At 43.9% G+C, this 19,781-nt stretch overlaps 1 protein-coding gene across 1 annotated transcript in view; it reads left to right on the top strand.

Moving 5' to 3' along the window:
• The window catches only part of LCT (lactase), a 63,522-nt gene extending 44,217 nt beyond the window's left edge, over window positions 1-19,305 (top strand). Inside the window, exons 13-17 of the mRNA XM_032286325.1 lie at window positions 1,703-1,812; window positions 5,229-5,363; window positions 16,089-16,312; window positions 17,357-17,584; window positions 18,593-19,305. Of these exons, the coding sequence (XP_032142216.1) occupies window positions 1,703-1,812; window positions 5,229-5,363; window positions 16,089-16,312; window positions 17,357-17,584; window positions 18,593-18,816 (921 nt within the window). The 3' untranslated portion in view covers window positions 18,817-19,305. The remainder of the gene's footprint in view (window positions 1-1,702; window positions 1,813-5,228; window positions 5,364-16,088; window positions 16,313-17,356; window positions 17,585-18,592) is intronic.
• The last annotated feature ends 476 nt before the right edge of the window (window positions 19,306-19,781 follow it).

Here is a 19,781-nt window from a genome sequence, read left to right as displayed (position 1 = left end):
TTTAAGGACAGCATCTTTTGGTCATGGAATTTCACCCCTAGGAAGTAGAGACATTAGTAGGAAGCCAGCTGGGCATGGTGACTCATGCTTGTAATCACAGAACTTTTGAGAGGCCAAGGCAGGTGGATCACCTGAGGTCAGAAGTTCTAGACCAGCCTGGCGAACATGGTGAGACCCCATCTCTACTAAAATTACAAAAAATTACCCAGGTGTGGTGGTCCATGCCTGTAGTCCCAGCTACTCAGGAGGCTGAGGCAGAAGAACTCTGGAGCCAAGATTGCCATTGCACTCCAGCCTCAGCAACAGAGCAAGACTCCATCTCCAAAAAATAAATAAATTAATTAATTAAAAAGAAAGCAGGTGCCAGCGTGGCCTACCTTTATTTCCACCTGAACCCCTGACAAGAGGAGAGAAGGAGAATAATGATCCTCATTCACGGCAGAGCTCCTCTGGCCCTTCATAGAGTCTCTGAAAGGGCTAGAAGGTGCCGCCTTCTACGTTTTGCATCAGGAAGAAAAGGCAAGTGTTTCTCTCTGGATTGGTTCCCACTTTGGGCTCTATGGAAGAGTCTGCCAACTGTGGCACTATAACTCCCTCAGGGGGAACACCAAGGGCCTTGGTTTTCCAAACTCTTCACAAGAGACCTTGACAAAGATAGTCAAATTAATAAATGCAACGAAGAGCTTAATTTTCTGGTTTGCTAGCCAGCTGGGGAAACAGCTTTGAAACAAAATTAATGTATCCCCCATGTCAGACTCACAGAACTGGTGAATTAGAGCAACATTTCCTTTTTTCCTGAAATCAAAACTCAAATGTCAGGAAATGTTAGGCTGTCATATCATTAAATTGAGCTACTTACTGGTGAACTGTGATACTGCAGCCAAGGATTATGACAGATGCATCTCCTGTTAGAATCAACTTCCACCAAAACATCCAGTGTGGTACCTTGGAGTGGGCGCATTTAAGCCTCTTTACCAGGGCATGTGTGTTCCATGCCTCATCTCTGACCATGAATGGAAGCTGCCCTCACCCTATATTCCCAGCAGCAGCCAGCGGGTGAGGAGAGGATTTGGAGAGACTAAAGAAGGCTCTCAAACCCCCCAGCATGATAGTGTTTGGGTGCCATATATTCCCCCTCATGATAAGGATGGCATAGATATCATTAGAGAAAATAGGTCAAACAGTTCCCACTCTGGGGCTGTGAAAGCCCATGAAGAGTTATGCTTTGCCTGGGAAAGCCTTGTCGGGAAAGCCTTGCATCTTGGCCCTCCCCAGAATGTTCTGTTTGCTCCTTGGGCACGTTGATGAGGAAGTTCAGCCACTCAGTGGTGAGAGGGAACCGGGAGCCTGGAGGCTTGTGGCCTCTCCCTTCTCCTCTGTGGGACCCTTCCAAAGGCAGCCAGGAAGCATTTGTTGAACACCAGGGCTAGTGCCAGGTCAGTTCCTGTCACCTCAAGCTGTAATTATGAAGAGGTGGCCCTGCCCTCAGAGCAACAGCAGCTGAGCAAGCACAGACTCAGCTGGTAGAACTGTGAGTACTGAAGCTGCAGCAGGCAGGAGCCACAGAGATGAGACTTAGGCTGGAGGTATGGAAAAAGAAGGGAGGTTCTAAGGCCAGGCACTTCTGAGCGGGGATGGTGCTGTCTCTTGCTGTGCCCATCTGTAATGCTTGGGCTGACTGTCTCCCTCACCCTACCCGCAGTTCATGGGAGGCTGGTTTGCACATCCTATTTTCAAGAATGGAGATTACAATGAGGTGATGAAGACGCGGATCCGTGAAAGGAGCTTGGCTGCAGGCCTCAGCAAGTCTCGGTAAGGGCCTGGTGCCCGCAGTGGTGAGGGCATGGGCATCGGGGTTACAGAGGCGTGTCTCAGGCAGTTTACCATGACTGAGCTTCTTTGTTTGCTGGGAAGTTAAATGTGATCATATATGTAAAGCATAACCCAGCACCTGGCACTGCTATGTGCTTGACAAGAGGGGTTTGCTATTATGGTTATTATTTTGCACAACAGCCAGGAGATCTGTCCCAGGGATATCCACCTCTGAGCAACCCCACTACACCACTCCACAGACAAATCCTAGCTCATCCTATCCTATTTCATCACCTCATGTGTGAATGTGGGTGGCAGTGGGTGACAGCCAGGCATGTACTTTGCATCATTTGGCCAGCAGGTGGCGGTGGTCTGCACCAAAGCGCCCCTACTTATCCACCCACCCCTTCTTGGCAAAGAAGGAGTAGCAACATCAGCAGCCAACGTTTATCCATCTTTTTTTTTTTTTTTTTTTTTTTTTTTGAGACAAGAGTCTCGCTCTGTCACCAGGCTGGAGTACAGTGTTGGGATGTCTGCTCACTGCAACCTCCACCTCCCAGGTTCAAGCATTTCTTCTGCCTCCTGAGTAGCTGGGACTACAGGCCCGCACCACCACACCCAGCTAATTTTTGTATTTTTAGTACAGATGAGGTTTCACCATGTTGGCCAGGATGGTCTCAGTCTCTTGACCTTGTGATCCGCTTGCCTCAGCCTCCCAAAGTGCTGGGATTACAGGCATGAGCCACTGCACCTGGCCCCATCTTCTGTTGGTACCTTTATTTCTATTTAAAGATGAGTAAAGCGAGGCACAATGATTAGGGCAAGATCACCCAGCAATTAAGAGATGGAGCTGAGATTTGCAGCCAAGGTGTCTGCCCCCAGGGCTCATGCTGGGGGCAGAATCATGCAGGTGGGGTGAGAGGTGTGTGTGGAAACAAGAAGCTGGGGTCACTGCCTACAGGAACACGCCCACCACTCCAAGACCCGGGGGATTCAGGTGTGAATTTCCAACGTAGCCTTTGAGTCTTGCCCCTAAGCTCTCCCATATAGCCCATCTGAGGATTAAAAATCCAGCTCCCTCCTCACAATGCACACCCTGGCCTGGTTAGGGTAAGTCCCACAGAGTAGGCTATGCCTAAAGGTCTTATCTGTCAACTGTGATCTCCAGCAAAGCCAGTGGGCGTCCAGCCCATCCGCACAACTTTGCTGAACATCTACCATTTGCCCGAGCCAGGGCCAGAGGGAGGGGTCCACAGAAGGAGAGGATTGCAAGTCGACTCCTCAAGCTGCTGACAGAACAGTTAGAAAGACGGTGCTCCAAGGATTCCCATTCCCCAGGCTCTTCAGTACAAAGAAAACTCGGAAGATGAGATCAGGGTGGGCAGGGTAGACCCAGGAGATTTCATGGACAAGGCAGGACATCAGCTGAGCTGGGCCTTGACAGGTGATGGAATGTGGGAGATTACAGGTCATTCCTTCCAAGGGGCAGGGTTATGAAGATAGGCCTAGAGGTAAGAATGAGGGGAGTGCCAGAAGCTAACAGTGGGGAGACCAGCCCAACAGCAGTGAAGCGGCTGAGGCCATGTGGTAGAGGGCCTGGAAGCCAGGCACAGGGCTTTGGGTTTGGTGCCACAGGCCACTGCTGGCTTCTGAGCAGAGGCATCAGGGACATGAGGAGGCTGCGCTTTGAAAGTTTTCTCCCATCCTCTCAGAAACCCCAGGGAAGGAAGGTTCTTGATACCTCAGGTTAATGGTAGAAGAGAGGTGAAGATGAAGGTGTCAGAAGCCTCAGCAGGGCATCTCTGGGCCACACCTAAACCAGAAGCACTGGGTCTCTCTGTCAGCATGTGCATGCAGTCAGGATCACCTATACATGCTGTACACAAGTACATATTAGTCAGGTTCTACAGGAGAGAGGCTTTTCACTCAGAGTGCCTGATGAATGCTCCATCTACCCATTAAGCCAAAGTTCCCCAGGCACTGTGGCTCACATCTGTAATCCCAGGACTTTGGGAGGCTGAGGCAGGAGGATCCCTTGAGACCAGGGATTCAAGACCAGCCTGGGCAACATAGTGAGCCTCTGTCTTGTCTTGTTTCTTTTTCTTTTTTTTTTTTTTTTTTTTTTTTTGTAGAGACAGAATCTCACTCTGTTGTGAGACACCAGGCTGGAGTGCAGTAGCACAATCTTGGCTCACTGCAACCGCTGCCTCCTGGGTTTAAGCAATTCCTCTGCCTCAGCCTCCCAAGTAGCTGGGACTACAGGTGCATGCCACCACGTCCAGCTAATTTTTGTATTTTTAGTAGAGACGGTGTTTTACCATGTTGGCCAGGATGGTCTCGATCTCTTGACCTTGTGATCTGCCCGCCTCGGCCTCCCAAAGTGCTGGGATTACAGGCATGAGCCACTGCGCCCAGCCGTGAGCCTCTGTCTTTACAAAAAATTTTAAAATTATCCAGGCATGGTGGCACACACCATGGGAACCTGGTGGGAACCTCAGAGGGAGTGCAGTGTCCCCAGGGGGACAGAGAGAGACCCTGTCTGGAAGGGAGGGAGGGAAGGGGAGAAAGGGAGGGAGGGAGGGAAGGAGGGAGGGAAGATTGATTCAGTGAAATCGTGAGAACTGAGAAGTTCAAATGCAAATACTCAGTTTGAAAAGTCAAATACTCAATTTGCAAAATATTTCCCCTGCTACCTTGAAGATCTTGAAGCTACTATTATTATTATTATTCTTAGAGTTGGAGAAAAGAGGCATGCCTAGACAAATAAACCCCAACAAGAGCAGAGGAACTTGAGAAGGGTAGAATACAGAAATAAAAATTATGCAAGGGCCAGGCGCGTTGGCTCACACCTGTAATCCCGGCACTTTGGGAGGCTGAGGCAGAAGAATCGCTTGAACCCAGCAGGTGGAGGTTTCAGTGAGCTGAGATCATGCCACTGTACTCCACCCTAGGGAACAGAGGGAGACTCCATTACAAAAAAAAGAAGAAAAACTATAGAAGATATAACTTTATAAACATAGGGGAGGAGCCTTGGGTATATATTTGAGGCACTCTCTTGATTTTGAAATCTGTCATAGATGCTAAATATCAGAATTTGCATATGTCAGTGTTTCAAGGAAATTTAAAACTGTGTGTGTATACGTACGTGTGTGTGTGTGTGTGTGTGTGTGTGTGGTCCCTTGGGTTTCAAAGGCTCTTGTAGAGACCTAGGGAAGCTAGGTTTACAGTGTGGCAGGAGGAGCTGCAGGTGCTTACTGCACTGCCTGAAGGACCTCTTCTCCTTCCCTGCCGGTTGCCCCTAGTCACAGCCACTTGCCTGGGGTTCAGAGCGCTCCCCCGCCCCAGCCCCATGACATTGTCTTCCCAAAGCATGGCTCTCCATGAAACCCCTGCCCTTAATGGCTTCTTCCACACAGGCTGCCAGAATTTACAGAGAATGAGAAGAAGAGGATCAACGGAACCTATGACTTTTTTGGGTTCAATCACTACACCACTGTCCTGGCCTACAACCTCAACTATCCCACTGACGTCTCTTCTTTTGATGCAGACAGGTAAGTCCACCAACAGGGCGCTTGGAGCCATCTCTCAAAAAGGCAGAAGGGTGCCCCTTGGCCGCGCTCTCCGAGGCCTGCCCAGCCTCAAAACAGGGCCTCCAATGCTGGATGTGCTAGGGTTTGCAAGATGCTCGCCACCCCACAGATCCTGCAGGAAATCTCCAGCAAGGGAGAGGGAGAGGAGGCCGGAGGCTCCAGGGCACCTCCCATTAGGACACATATGCTTGGCCTTTTGTTTTATTTTATTTTTAAAAATTTATTCATTTATTTTGTTTTCTTTTTCACAAGCTGCTCAACTGTCAAAATGCTTTTTTTTAAAAAAAGGATTTTCAAGAAAAAAAATTTTCAGGTTTTATCAAAATTTGCTTCAATATTAATAACAATAATACAAGGGTAAAATTTTATTTTCTGTTTTAAACAATGCTTTTAGGCCAGGCACGGTGGCCCATGCCTGTAATCCCAGCACTTTGGGAGCCTGAGGCGGGTGGATCACGAGGTTAAGGAATCGAGACCATCCTGGTCAACATGGTGAAACTCCGTCTCCACTAAACAATGCAAAAATTAGTTGGGCATGGTAGTGCATGCCTGTAGTCCCAGCTACTTGGGAGGCTGAGGTAGGAGAATCACTTGAACCCGGGAGGCAGAGGTTGCAGTGAGCTGAGATCGTGCCACTGCACTCCAGCCTCGCGACAGAGAGAGACACCATCTCAAAAAAAAAAATGCTTTTATGAAGTAGAGATAGTAAAAGATTTTGGTTTACCAAATAACAGTTTTTATTTACTTTGCTATTATTATTATTATTATTATTATTACTTTGAGTAGCTGGAACTACAGGCATTTGCCACCATGCATGGCTAATTTTTTTTTTTTTGTATATCAGTAGAGACGGGGTTTCACCATGGTGGCTAGGGTAGTCTCAATCTCCTGACCTCATGATCCACCCACCTTGGACGCCCCAAGTGCTGGGATTATAGCTGTGAGCCACCAAGCCTGGCCAATAATGGTTTTTAAAAAGCCAATTTTTTTTTTTTTCTATTGTCCCTTTATTCATAACTATTTTAAGTCTTGTTCTTTTCCTTCCTTGGGAGTTCCTTCTGAGCTTCTCAGCCACTCAGCACCCCCTTTCACTGGCCAAATAATTTGATTTATAACAAATGGCATTTTTTTTTTTTTTTTTTTAGATAGTCTCACTCTGTTGCCCAGGCTGGAGTGCAGTAGCATGATCTCAGCTCACTGCAACCTCCACTTCCCAGGTTCAAGCAGTTCTCCTGCCTCAGCCTGCCTACCAAGTAGCTGGGACTACAGGCACCTGCCACCACACCTGGCTAATTTTTTTGTATTTTTAGTAGAGATGGGGGTCTCACCATGTTGACCAGGCTAGTCTCGAACTTCTAACCTCAGGTGATCTGCCCACTTTGGCCTCCCAAAGTGCTGGGTTTACAGGCATGAGCCATTGCACCCGGCACATTTTTCACCATTTTCATTGTGCATACCACCTTCATTTATCTAAACTGGTAGAATATGCAAATGGATAATAAAAAAATAAATTGACAAACTTTAGAAAAACTTTAAACTTGCCCTGGCCTAAGACTCTTTCATTGGTATTATTATTATTATGTTGTTGTTCATCACTCACCTCAAAGAAGGTTTTTAATTTGATGTCATTGGGGTAAACAGGTATTTTTTTTCCAGAAACAGTATTCACTCTGTACTGAGTCTTTACGTTGTAATTAATGAAGGTTTGTCAGCATTTGTACTTACCAAGAGACAGCATTTGTACTTACCAACCTTGCCCTTCTTAACTTTAAGTCTTTGCTCTGGGTTTCCCAGAATCCTGCCAAAAATGATTATGTCCTATAAATAGAAATTAATTCCTCTAGGTAATTAAAATCCTTCAATTACCTTCTTCATTAAACACTGAAAACTGGCAGAGGTAGCTTTTCAAATTGATACTCCACCCCCTTTGGACATACAGGGCAGAAGAACTCAATTTTTTTTAAACTTTTAAAAAATTTTTTAATAGTTTTGGGGGAACAGATGGTGTTTGGTTACATGAATAAGTTCTTTAGTGCTTTTCTGAGATTTTGGTGCACCCATAACCCAAGCAGTGTACACCGCCCCCAATGTGTAGTCGTTTATCCCTCACCCATCACCCACCATTTTCTCCAAGTCCCCAAAGTCCATTGTATCATTCTTAGGCCTTCGCATCCACATAGCTTAGTTGCCACTTACAAGTGAGAACATGAAAGCCTTGGTTTTCCATTCCTGAGTTACTTCATCACTTAGAATAATGGTCTCCAACTCTATCAAGTTTGCTGCAAACGCCATTATTTCATTTCTTTTTATGGCTAAGTAGTATTCCATGGTACATATATATACCACATTTTCTTTATCTACTTGGTTGATGGTCATTTAGACTGGTTCCATATTTTTGCACTTATGAATTGTGCTGTAAACATGCATGTGCAAGTGTCTTTCTTTTATAATGACTTCTTTTCCTCTGAATAAATACACAGTAGTGGGATTGCTGGATCAAATGGTAGTTCTAATTTTAGTGTTTTTTTGAGACATAGTCTCACTCTGTCACCCAGGCTGGAGTGCAGTGGCGTGGTCTCAGCTCACTGCAACCTCTGCTGTCACAGTTCAAGCTATTCTGTCTCAGCCTTCTGAGTAGCTGGGATTACAGGTGCCTGCCACCATACCCAGCTAATTTTTGTAGTTTTTACTAGAGATGGTGTTTCACCATCTTGGTGAGGCTGGTCTTGAACTTCTGACCTCATGATACACCCACCTCAGCCTCCCAAAGTACTGGGATTACAGGTGTGAACCACTGCATCTGGCCCTAATTTTAATTGTTTAAGGAATCTCCACATTCCCACCAGCAGTGTAAAAGTATTTTCACATCTACATGAACATTCATTATTTTTTTATTTCTAAATTATGGCCATTCTTGCAGGAGTAAAGGGGTATGTTATTGTGGTTTTGATTTGCATTTCCCAGATAATATTATCTTTGTTTTTGTTGGCATTTGCTTTTGGGTTCTTGGTCATGAACTCTTTGCCTAAGCCAAATCTGGAAGAGGTTTCCCAATGTTATCTTTTAGAATTTTATGGTTTCAGATCTTAGATTTAAGTCCTTGGTCCATCTTGAGTTGATTTATGTATAAGGTGAGAGATGAGGATCCAGCTTCCTTTCCCCATTGTATGTTTTTGTTTGCTTTGTAGAAGATCAGTTGGCTGTAAGTATTTGGCTTTATGTATGGGTTCTCTATTATGTTTCATTGATCTACATGCCTATTTTTATACTAGTACTATGCTGTTCTGGTAACTGTAGCCTTGTAGTATAGCTTGAAGTTGGGTAATGTGATGCCTCCAGATTTGTTCTTTTTACTTAGTCTTGCTTTGGCTACGTGGGCTCTTTTTTGGTTCCATATGAATTTTGAGTGGTTTTTTTTTTTTTTTAGTTCTGTGAAGAATAATGATGATATTTGGGTGAAAATTGCATTGGATTTATAAATTGCTTTTGGCAATATGGTCATTTTTCACAATATTAATTCTTCCCATCCATGAGCCTAAGGTGTGTTTCCATTTGTTCATGTCATCTATGATTTCTTTCAGCAGTGTTTTATAATTTTCCTTGTAGAGAGGTCTTTCACCTCCTTGTGTTAGGTGTTTGTTTTTTGTCTTTTGCAGCTGTTTTAAAAGAGGTTGAGTTATTGATTTGATTCTCAGCTTGGTCACTGTTGGTTTATAGCAGTGCTAATTTGTGTACATTGATTTTGTATTCTAAAACTTTACTGAATTTATCAGATCTAGAAGTTTTTGGATGAGTTTTTAGGGTTTTCTAGGTATATGATCATATAATCAGTGAACAGCATGGTTTGACTTCCTCTTACAGATTTGGATGTCCTTTGTTTCTTTCTCTTGTCTGATTGCTGAGGCTAGAACTTTCAGTACTACGTTGAATAGAAGTGGTGAAAATGGACATCCTTGCCTTGTTCCAGTTCTCGGTGGGGGGGAATACTTCCAACTTTTCCCTGTTCAGTACAATGTTGGCTATGGGTTTGTCAAAGATGGCTTTTATTGCCTTAAGGTATGTCCCTTTTATACCAATTTCGCAATGTTGCTGAAGGTTTTAATCACAAAGCGATGCTGGATTTTGTCAAATGATTTTTCTGCAAATATGGAGATGATCATATGATTTTTGTTTTTAATTCTGTTTATGTGCGAAATCACATTGACTGACTTGCTTATGTTAGACCATCCCTGCATCCCTGGTATGAAACCCACTCGATCATATCTTTTTGATGTGCTGTTGGATTCAGTTAGCTAGTATTTTGTTGAGGATTTTTGCATCTGTGTTCATCAGGGATATTGGTCTGTCATTTTCTTTTTTTGTTATGTCCTTTCTTGGTTTTGGTATTGGCTTAATAAAATGATTTAGAGAGGATTCCCTCTTCAGGAAAAGTTTCAGTAGGATTGATACCAATTCATGTTCGAATGTCTGATAGAATTCAACTGTGAATCTATCTGGTCCTGGATTTTCTTTTGTTGGCCATTTTTCATTACTATTTCAATGTTGCTACTTGTTATTGGTCTGTTCAGAGTTTTTATTTCTTCCTGGTTTAATCTAGGAGGCTTTTATAATTCCAGGAGTTATTTGTCTCCTCTAGGATTTCTAGTTTGTGTGTGTAAAAGTGTTCATAGTAGCCTTGAATGATCTTTTATATTTCTGTGGTATCAGTTGTAATGTCTCCTGATTCATTTCTAATTGCACTCACTTGGATCTTCTCTCTTTTCTTGGTTAATCTCAATAATGGGCTATCAATTTTGTTTATCTTTTTTTTTTTTTAATGTAAGTATCTAGTTTTATTTATTTAGTCCATAGTACATGTTGACAAAGGGGGAGATTTTGTTTATCTTTTCGAAGAACCAGCTTTTTGTTTCAATTGTCTTTTACATCTTTTTTTTGTTTCAATTTCATATAGTTCTGCTCTGATCTTTGTTCTTTCTTTTCTTCTGCTGGATTTGGGTTTTATTTGTTCTTGTTTCTCTAGTTCCTTGAGGTATGAGCTTAGATTGTCTATGTTCTTTCAGACTTTTCAATGCAGGCATTTAATGATATAAACTTTCCTCTTAGCACTGCCTTTGTTGTATCCCAGAGGTTTTGATATGTTGTGTCACTATTATCAGTCACTTCAAATAATTTTTAAATTTCCATCTTGATTTTATTGTTGACCCAAAGATCATTCAAGAATAGATTATTTAATTTCCATGTATTTGTGTCATTTTGAGGGTTCCTTTTGGTGTTAATTTCAAATTTTATACCACTATAGTCTGAGAGAGTGCTTGATATAATCTTGATTTTTCTTAAATTCATTGAGATTTGTTTTGTGGCTTATCACATAGTCTATCTTAGAGAACATTCCATGTGCTGATGAAAAGAATGTGTATCCTGCAGTTGTTGGGTACAGTTTTCTGTACATATCTCTTAATTCTATTTGTTCTAGGGTATAGTTTAAGTTCATTGTTTCTTGGTTGACTTTCTGTCTTCATTATCTGTCTAGTGCAGTCAGTGGAGTATTGAAGTCTCCCATTATTATTGTGTTGTCATCTATCTCATTTCTTAGGTCTAGTAGTAATTGTTTTATAAATTTGGGCACTCCAGTGTTAGGTGCATATATACTATATTTAGGATTATGATATTTTCCTGTTGGACTAATCCTTTCATCATTATATAATGTTCCTCTTTCTCCTTTTTTTTCTTTTTAGATGAAGTCTCACTGTGTCACCCAGGCTGGAGTGCAATGGCACGATCTCAGCTGACTGCAACCTCTACCTCCCTGGTTCTATCGACTCTCCTGCCTCAGCCTCCTGAGTAGCTGAGATTACAGGCACATGCCACCGTGCCCAGCTAATTTTTGTATTTTTAGTAGAGATGGGGTTTCACCATGTTGGTTAGGCTGGTCTCAAACTCCTGACCTGGTGATCCGCCTGCCTCGGCCTCCCAAAATACTGAGATTACAGGCATAGGCCACTGCACCCAGCCCCATCTTGGTCTTTTTTAACTGTTATTGCTTTAAAGTCTGATTTGTCTGATGTAAGAATAACTGGCCAGGTGTAGTGGCTCACGCCTGTAATCCCAGCACTTTGGGAGGCCAAGGCAGGTAAATCTTGTGAGGCCAGGAGTTTGAGATCAGCCTGACCAACATGGTGAAACTCTGTCTCTACTAAAAATACAAAAATATTAGCCGGGCATGGTGGCACATTCCTGTAATTCCAGCTACTTGGGAGGCTGAGGCAGCAGAATCACTTGAGCCAGGGGGCAGTGGTTGCAGTGGGCCAAGACTGTGCCATTACACTCTAGCCTGGGCAACAAGAACAAAACTCCGTCTCCAAAAAAAAAAAGAATAAGAATAGCTACACCTCACCTTTGGTTTCCATTTGTATGAAATATCTTTCCACTCCTTTACCTTTAGTTTATGTGAGTCCTTATGTGTTAGATGAGTCTCTGAAAGACAGCAGATACTTAGCTGGTAGAGTTTTATCCATTCTGCCATCTGTATCTCTTTTTTTTTTTTTAGAGTCGTTCTAAGTTTTATTTTTATTTTTTTATTTTTTCCATGTATTTATTTTATTGCATTTTAGGTTTTGTGGCACATGTGAAGAACATGCAAGATTGTTGCATAGGTACACACGTGGCAGTGTGATTTGCTGCCTTCCTCCCCATCACCTACATCTGGCATCTCTCTCCTTGCTATCTCTCCCCAACTCCCCACCCCACACCGTCCATTCCCTATTTACCCCCAACAGACCCCAGTGTGTAGTGCTCCCCTCCCTGTGTCCACGTGTTCTCATTGTTCAACACCTGCCTATGAGTGAGAACATGCGGTGTTTGATCTTCTGCTCTTCTGTCAGTTTGCTGAAAATGATGGTTTCCAGGTTCATCCATGTCCCTACAAAGGACACAAACTCATCGTTTTTGATGGCTACATAATATTCCATGGTGTATATGTGCCACATTTTCCCTGTCCAGCCTATCATCGATGGGCATTTGGGTCATCTGTATCTTTTAAGGGGAGTATTTAGGCATTTACATTAAATATTAGTATTGAGATGTGAAGTGCTGTTCTATTCATTGTGCTAGTTGTTGCCTGAGTACCCTTTTTTTTTTTTTTCCATTGTGTCATTGCTTTATAGGCCCTGTGAAGTTCTATTTTGAGTTTCTATTTCATGGTTTTGTTTCAAGATTTATAACTCCTTTTAGAATTTATTGTAGTGCTGGCTTGGTAGTGGCAAATAATCTCAGCATTTGTTTGTCTGATAAAGACTATCTGTCCGTCATTTTTGAAGCTTAGTTTCGTTGGATACAAAATTCTTGGCCAATAATTATTTTGTTTAAGGAGGCTAAAGATAGGACCCCAATCCCTTCTGGCTTATAGGGTTTCTGCTGAGAAATCTGCTGTTAATCTGATAGGTTTTCCTTTATAGGTTATCTGATGCCTTTGCCTCACAGCTCTTAAGATTTTTTCCTTCATCTTGACTTTAGATAACCTAATGACTATGTACCTAGTTGATTATCTTTTGTGGTGAATTTCCCGGGTATTCTTTGACCCTCTTGTGTTTGGATGTTCAGATCTCTAGCAAGGCCAGGGAAGTTTTCCTCGATTATTCCCTCAAATAAGTTTTCCAAACTTTTAGATTTCTCTTCTTTCTCAGGGACACCAACTATTCTTATGTTTGGTCATTTAAAGTACTCTCAAATTTCTTCGAGGTTTTGTTCATTTACAATATTTTTTTGTCTTTGTCAGATTAATTTGAACGCCTTATCTTCAAGCTCTGAAGTTTTTTCTTCTACTTGTTCTAGTCTGTTGTTGAAACTTTCCAGCATATTTTATATTTCTCTAAGTGTGTCTTTCATTTCCAGAAGTTGTGATTTTTTTTTTCTTTTTTCTTTTGAGACGGAGTTTTACTCTTTTGCCCAGGCTGGGGTACAGTGGCACAATCTTGCCTCACCACAACCTCCACCTTCTGGTTTCAAGTGATTCTCCTGCCTCAGCCTCCTGAGTAGCTGGGATTACAGGCATCTACCAACACACCTGGCTGATTTTTTGTATTTTGTTTTTAGTAGAGATGGGGTTTGACCATGTTGGCCAGGCTGGTCGTGAACTCCTGAACCTGTGATCCACTCGCCTTGGCCTCCCAAAGTGCTGGGATTACAGGTGTAAGCCACTGTGCCAGGCCTATTGTTTTTTCTTTTTGATATTTATTTATCTAGAGACTTTGTCATCCATATCTTGTATTGTTTTTTAAATTTCTTTAAGGTAATTTTCACCTTTCTCTATTACCTCCTTGAGTAGCTTAATAACCTTCTGAATTCTTTATCTGGCAATTCAGAGATTTCTTCTTGGTTTCGATCCATAGTTGGAGAGCTAGTGTGATCTTTTCTAGGTCTTATAGAACCTTGTTTTGTCATATCACCAGAATTAACTTTTCTGGTTTCATCTCATTTGAGTAGACTGTCCCAGTGGAAAGATCTGGAACTCAAGGGCTGCTGTTCAGATTCTTTTGTCTCACAGGTGATCCCTTGATGTGGTGCTTGCCCCATTTCCCTAGGGATGGGACTTCCTGAGAGCCAGACTGCAGTGATTGTTGTTGTTCTTCTGGATCTATCCACCCAGCAGGACCACTGGGATCTGAACTGTTTCTGAGGAATGTCTGCAAAGAGTCCTGTGATGTGTCTTCAGGTCTCCCAGCCGTGGATATCAGCATCTGCTGTAGTGGAGGTGGCAGGGGAGTCAAGTGGATTCTGTGAGTCCTTGGTTATAGTTTTGTTTGGTACTCTGGTTGTCTCAAATGCTGGTTATGCTAGCAGTGAAGTTGTCATGTGGACAGACTCAAGACTTCTGGTTAGCCAGGATGTTACAGGCAGTGGAATTAGCTGTTGTTTTCTCCTTCTTTGGAGCAGGATTGCTCTGTTATAAGTTACTGTAATGGCATGAACTGGTTGGCCACCAGCTGTGGGTGGCAGTAAAAGGGGAAAGCCTCCCCAGCTTCTACACAGCCAGCAAGTCCAGTCTCACTCCAGCTGTGCCCTGCCAACAGTGCACAGGGCAGAGATCTCGCCCCAAGGTTTCAGGCCTTGCCCCTCCCCACCTGCCCACACTGTTGGCTGTGGCTTCTGTGCTTTTTTATCTGCATTTTTTTGTTTGCCCCCAAGATTCTGCTCAGGAAAATTCATGCTTCTAGTTGAAATTAAGTTCAGCTGTAAGCTTCCTTCATCCTGCCCCTTCCTAATTTCACTGGCTTTCTTCCCCAAGGACCCCTGTCAGATAAAGTCAGGGATGGCTTCCCTGGGCTCAAGCTGGGGACAGGGAGTGGCTACAGGGCTCTTCTCACTGCTTCTTCTACTTTTATATTTTGCTCGGCTCCCTAAACCCACTTGAACTCTAGGTAAGGCTAAATCCTTCTCCTATAATCTGGATTTTCAGGTCCCCAGAAAGGATGTATGTTCAGAGGCATACTTTCCCCCCTCACACTTTGGGAACTCACAGTTTTGCGGCTGTCTCATGGAGTTTGCAGCAGCATTCTCCTTTTTCCGAAGGGTCTGTGAAATCTTTCCATTTGGTTCTTGGAGCAATATAGGTCACAACATGAGTCCATACACGGTTCTGTCCACCCAAGTGGGAGCTATGCCTAAGTCCTGTCTCCTATCTACCATTTTCTGAAAATCTCATTTTGTTCCTTTTCTATCAAGCATCTTTCCATATCAGTAGCTCTTACTGAGTCCAGGTTCTTTCTTTGAAAACCAGCCCCTCTACTCTCACTGCATCCTGAAACCCCCCAAATCAGGCTCGCCAAGGGGGCACTGAGTAAACTCCAGAGCACCCCTCTAGTCCTGAATCTCCCTCCCTTATCCACCTCATGTGCCTCATTAGCCCTGGAGCTGTCTCCCCGGAGACCCTCACTAGTGCTTATGAAATGGCCCACATTCAATTTAGCTGAGTCACATAAATCCAGATGCTGATAAAACTAACGTTTTTTTTACCCCCGATCTGGGTGTAAGAAGTGTCTAAATGCTTTGTCCTTCTTTGACATGTGTGACTACAGGTGATCAGGCTTCTGTGGCTTTCCCCAGCAGGCACCCCTGTGGTAGGAGCTGTCTCCTCTCCTTGTCCATCACTGAAGAGAGAGGCCAGGCTCTTGGACACTTGAACGGGTCCCAGCCTGTCTGCTACCTGTCATCACACAAAGTAGGGCCATAAGTATTGGTGCCTGTGGCCGCACCCATGGTCAGCATGTGGCATTGACTAGACATAGGTGACTTGGGGGAACCCATTCTCTGAAGACACAGCACTGGCATCCATCAGAAGCCTGGTGCTGGGGACACCCAGAGCCTTTCATAGCTGGTGTAAGGAGCCATCTGTTCAGAGTGGTGGAGGGGTGGTCTCCGTGAGTAAGACTATGCTCTGCACAGGCAGAGAACTTGAAGGGCGGAGAGCTGAGTGGCTTGTCCAATGCTATACCAGCACTGAGTGCAGGCAGCTAGAACCAGCGAAAGGAGCAGAACTTGAAGCAATTTGATTATTCTGGGTTTAGTATGATTCTTATGGCTAGACAAAACCTAAGGCTTTTTCTGGTCTAAGTCCTGTTTTGCGTTTTGTGTGAAGGGCCTCTTGAGAGGTACAAAACAAGACCTAATCTTTAACTTTTGAACTTGTAGAGGAGTTGCCTCCATTGCAGATCGCTCGTGGCCAGAATCTGGCTCCTCCTGGCTGAAGATGACGCCGTTTGGCTTCAGGAGGATCCTGAACTGGTTAAAGGAGGAGTACAATGATCCTCCGATTTATGTCACGGAGAATGGAGTGTCCCAACGGGAAGAAACAGACCTCAATGACACTGCGAGGATCTACTACCTTCGGACTTACATCAACGAAGCCCTCAAAGGTACGATGGGCCCACACTTCCTCAGTGTGCACCTTTCCCTGTTGGAAACACCTGCCATCTGCAGGAGGGTGATACAATGTCCTTGGGCCACAGTAAGAAAAAAATGATAAGGCTTCTTGCTCCTGTTGGGTTTAAGCTTTGCTTTAGGGCTGCGCTGAATCTTTTCCGTCCTACATCTAAGCTCAGCAAGCAAGCCCAGTGGCCTGATGCCACCAAACCCTAGTTCCTGGCCTGAGTCACTTGCTCCCCTTGATCCTCCCTGATTTCGAACAGCAGTGCCCTCCTGCAATGGTCTGGGTAGGGCCCGGGAGGAGTAGGCTGGGTGGTTGCCTATAGGGTCTCTTGGTTTCCAAGCAAAAGTTTAAGACTCCTGGCTCAGCCCTAACAACTTGAGATGGGATCATGAGGTTAAGAAAATGGAACAAATACTGAGTAAAAGAGCCAGCAATGCAACAGCAAAGTAATTAGAAAAATCCTACCCAGCTGAAATCTATTCCATCTAAGAGCTATTTTCTATAGGGAGGAGCATTAACATTCTATGGCATTGACCAAGACCATGGATAGGAGTGTAGATGACCCAGGGGAATGACTTGGGGGAGCCCATTCTTTGAAGACACAGCACTGGCATCCATTGGAAGCCTGGAGCTGGGGACACCCAGAGCCTTCCATAGCTGGCATAAGGAGCCATCTGTTCAGAGTGGTGGAGGGGTGGGCTCCATGAGTAAGACCAAGCTCTGAAAGTACAATGCCTCCATCAACAAACATTTATTTTCTTTGAATGTTCCACCTGTATTCCCAGCTCCCATTCAGGGCTGAGCTTTTCTAGAAAGATGCTGGTAGCTCTGTATCTCTATCCACAGAGGACCCACTAATAATCACTACATGCAAAGGGACAGCCTTCTCACAGTGCTAAAGCCGAAGCTTACCAACATCTGTGAGTCAGGGTGGTGGGGAGAGCAGTAGGCAGACCTGGCTTCCAAAGGCCTGGCAGGAAGGCACCTTATGAGATAGGAAACTTATGCCCAGGCCTCTGTGTTTGAGCAGCTGTGCAGGACAAGGTGGACCTTCGAGGATACACAGTTTGGAGTGCGACGGACAATTTTGAGTGGGCCACAGGCTTTTCAGAGAGATTTGGTCTGCATTTTGTGAACTATAGTGACCCTTCTCTGCCAAGGATCCCCAAAGCGTCGGCCAAGTTCTATGCTTCTGTGGTCCGATGCAATGGCTTCCCTGACCCCGCTACAGGGCCTCACGCTTGTCTCCAACAGCCAGGTGAGATGTGGCTCTGGGAAGGAATAAACCCTAGGGGAAGGGGCAGGTGGAAGGGCCTCTCAGTCTATTTTCTTCTAGTTTATTACCCTTCTCTCTGCCTGTCCATCTCCTTCATTCATTCAACAAACATTTATTTTCTCTGAATGCTCCAGACATTTCCTGGGGTGGAACAAAGGACACGTAGGGTCAGTGTTACATCTAGAAACCAGAGCCCTGCTCTGGGAATGGGCAAGTCTAGATTCTTCTTCCAGCCCTACCACTAACTTGCTGTGCACCCATAGGTAAAAATCCAGGCACATGCTTCTGGGCAGTTCCAAGGATCAAATAAAGGGACCGTGAAAGTACAATGCCTGCACAATGGGGGTGCCCCATATTTGTTGAAAGAAAGAGTATCAACCACTACACAAATGTAAACAACAATTATCCAGTTTCGATTATACAGGCTAAGAATCCCTCATCTGAAAATTCAAAATCCAAAATACTCCAAAGTCTGAAACTTTTTGAGCACTGGCATGATACCACAATGGAAAATTCAACACCTGACCCCCTGTGACAGGTCACAGTCAAAACACAGTTAAAGCTTTGTTTCATGCAAAAAATTACTTAAAATATTGTATAAAATTACCTTCACATGATGTGGATAAGTTGCATATAAAAACATATATGAATACCTGGGTCTCATCCCCAAAATCTCTCATTATGTATATGCCAATATTCCAAAATCTTAAAAAAAAAATCACAAATCTGAAACACATCTGATCCGAAGCAAGCATGTCAGATTAGGGATATTCAACCTGTATTCTAATTGCTGATAGAGATTTTAAAAAATACAACTGCTTAACTTCACTCAGAGGCTTCTGACACACAGTTGAAAGAGGATGGGTACCTCTACCTCAGCAATCTGTCAATTGGCTGTGCAGATTTGGGGTACCATGCAGCCTCTGCTGGGGTCTCAAAGATCTGAGAACTCAATCAGTACCAAAACATCAACCACCCTGTGTCCTCTCCTAGATGCTGGACCCACCGTCAGCCCCATGAGAGAGCAGGAGGTACAGTTCCTGGGGCTAATGCTCAGCACCGCAGCAGCACAGACAGCTTTGTATGTTCTCTTTTCTCTTGTGCTTCTTGGAGTCTGTGGCATGGCATTTCTGTCATATAAGTACTGCAAGCGCTCCAAGCAAGAGAAAACACAACCAAGCCAACTGGAATTGAGCCCAGTTTCTTCATTCTGATGAGTTACCACCTCCTCAAGTTCTGTGAAGCAGGCCTAGTTTCCTCCTCTACCTTTGTCAGCCACCAAACTCCTTAGGGTCTTGGACTCTGCTCATACTGGACTTCTCCATAAAGTCCTGCTACATCCTTAGAGATGACTTTAATCTTGATGAATTTTGAGTTATTGATTAAAATGGAAATATCTGCATCTTGCTTCAGTATCAGAGTTCATTTGGGCATTTGAGGAGCAAGTGGCTCTTGTGGAAATGTGCAGATACTAGTCTAGTGGGTCTGTGAACCACTTAATTGAATTTAACAGGGCTGTTTTCAGTTTCAGAGTTGTTAAGGGTGAAATTGGGAGTAAAAACCGTAAAAATCCTTTCTATAAGAAGAAATCAACTCCATTGCATAGATTGCGATATCATCTCCTGCCCTTCTGCAAGCTCTCCCTGGCTTCACATCTTGTGTTTTCCAGAAAATAAAAACAGCAGACTCTGTCCTCTCTCCTATGATTGCCTTTCCTTGAGAAAATATGTACAACAGAAATTATGAAGTCACACAAGCCATCTGGGGCTCCGATTAAGCTTTCCTACCAGACCAAGTCTTTCTGTTGACATTATATTCCTTGGGGCAAATACCACAACATGCAGAAAGAGGTGGCCTTTCCCCACCTCCCAAACACCCCCACTGCCACTTTTTATGCCATCCCCAACTCTCACATATGATCTTGGTTCATTTAGCCTGTTTTCTTTCCTCCTTTCCCAATTTGTGGTAGTTGTGAACTGCACATAAGTCAACTATCCATATTCCTTTGTGTCTATCCAAATGTGAGTCCTTCCACCTAGCATTCCCTTTCTTCTGAAAATGCCTTCAAGTCTCAGCTGAAATAATGTATTTTCTCCTCTGAATGGCTTCCCTGAATCCCCAGCCGGATTCTCCTTTGTCTGGTTTGCTTGTAAATATCCCCAATTATAACTTGACCATC

Source organism: Sapajus apella, unplaced genomic scaffold (genome assembly GCF_009761245.1).
Source record: "Sapajus apella isolate SASKATOON/1434 unplaced genomic scaffold, GSC_monkey_1.0 scaffold18, whole genome shotgun sequence".
In the NCBI taxonomy this organism is placed as follows: Eukaryota; Metazoa; Chordata; class Mammalia; order Primates; family Cebidae; genus Sapajus; species Sapajus apella.
This window is presented reverse-complemented; position numbering and strand designations above follow the sequence as displayed.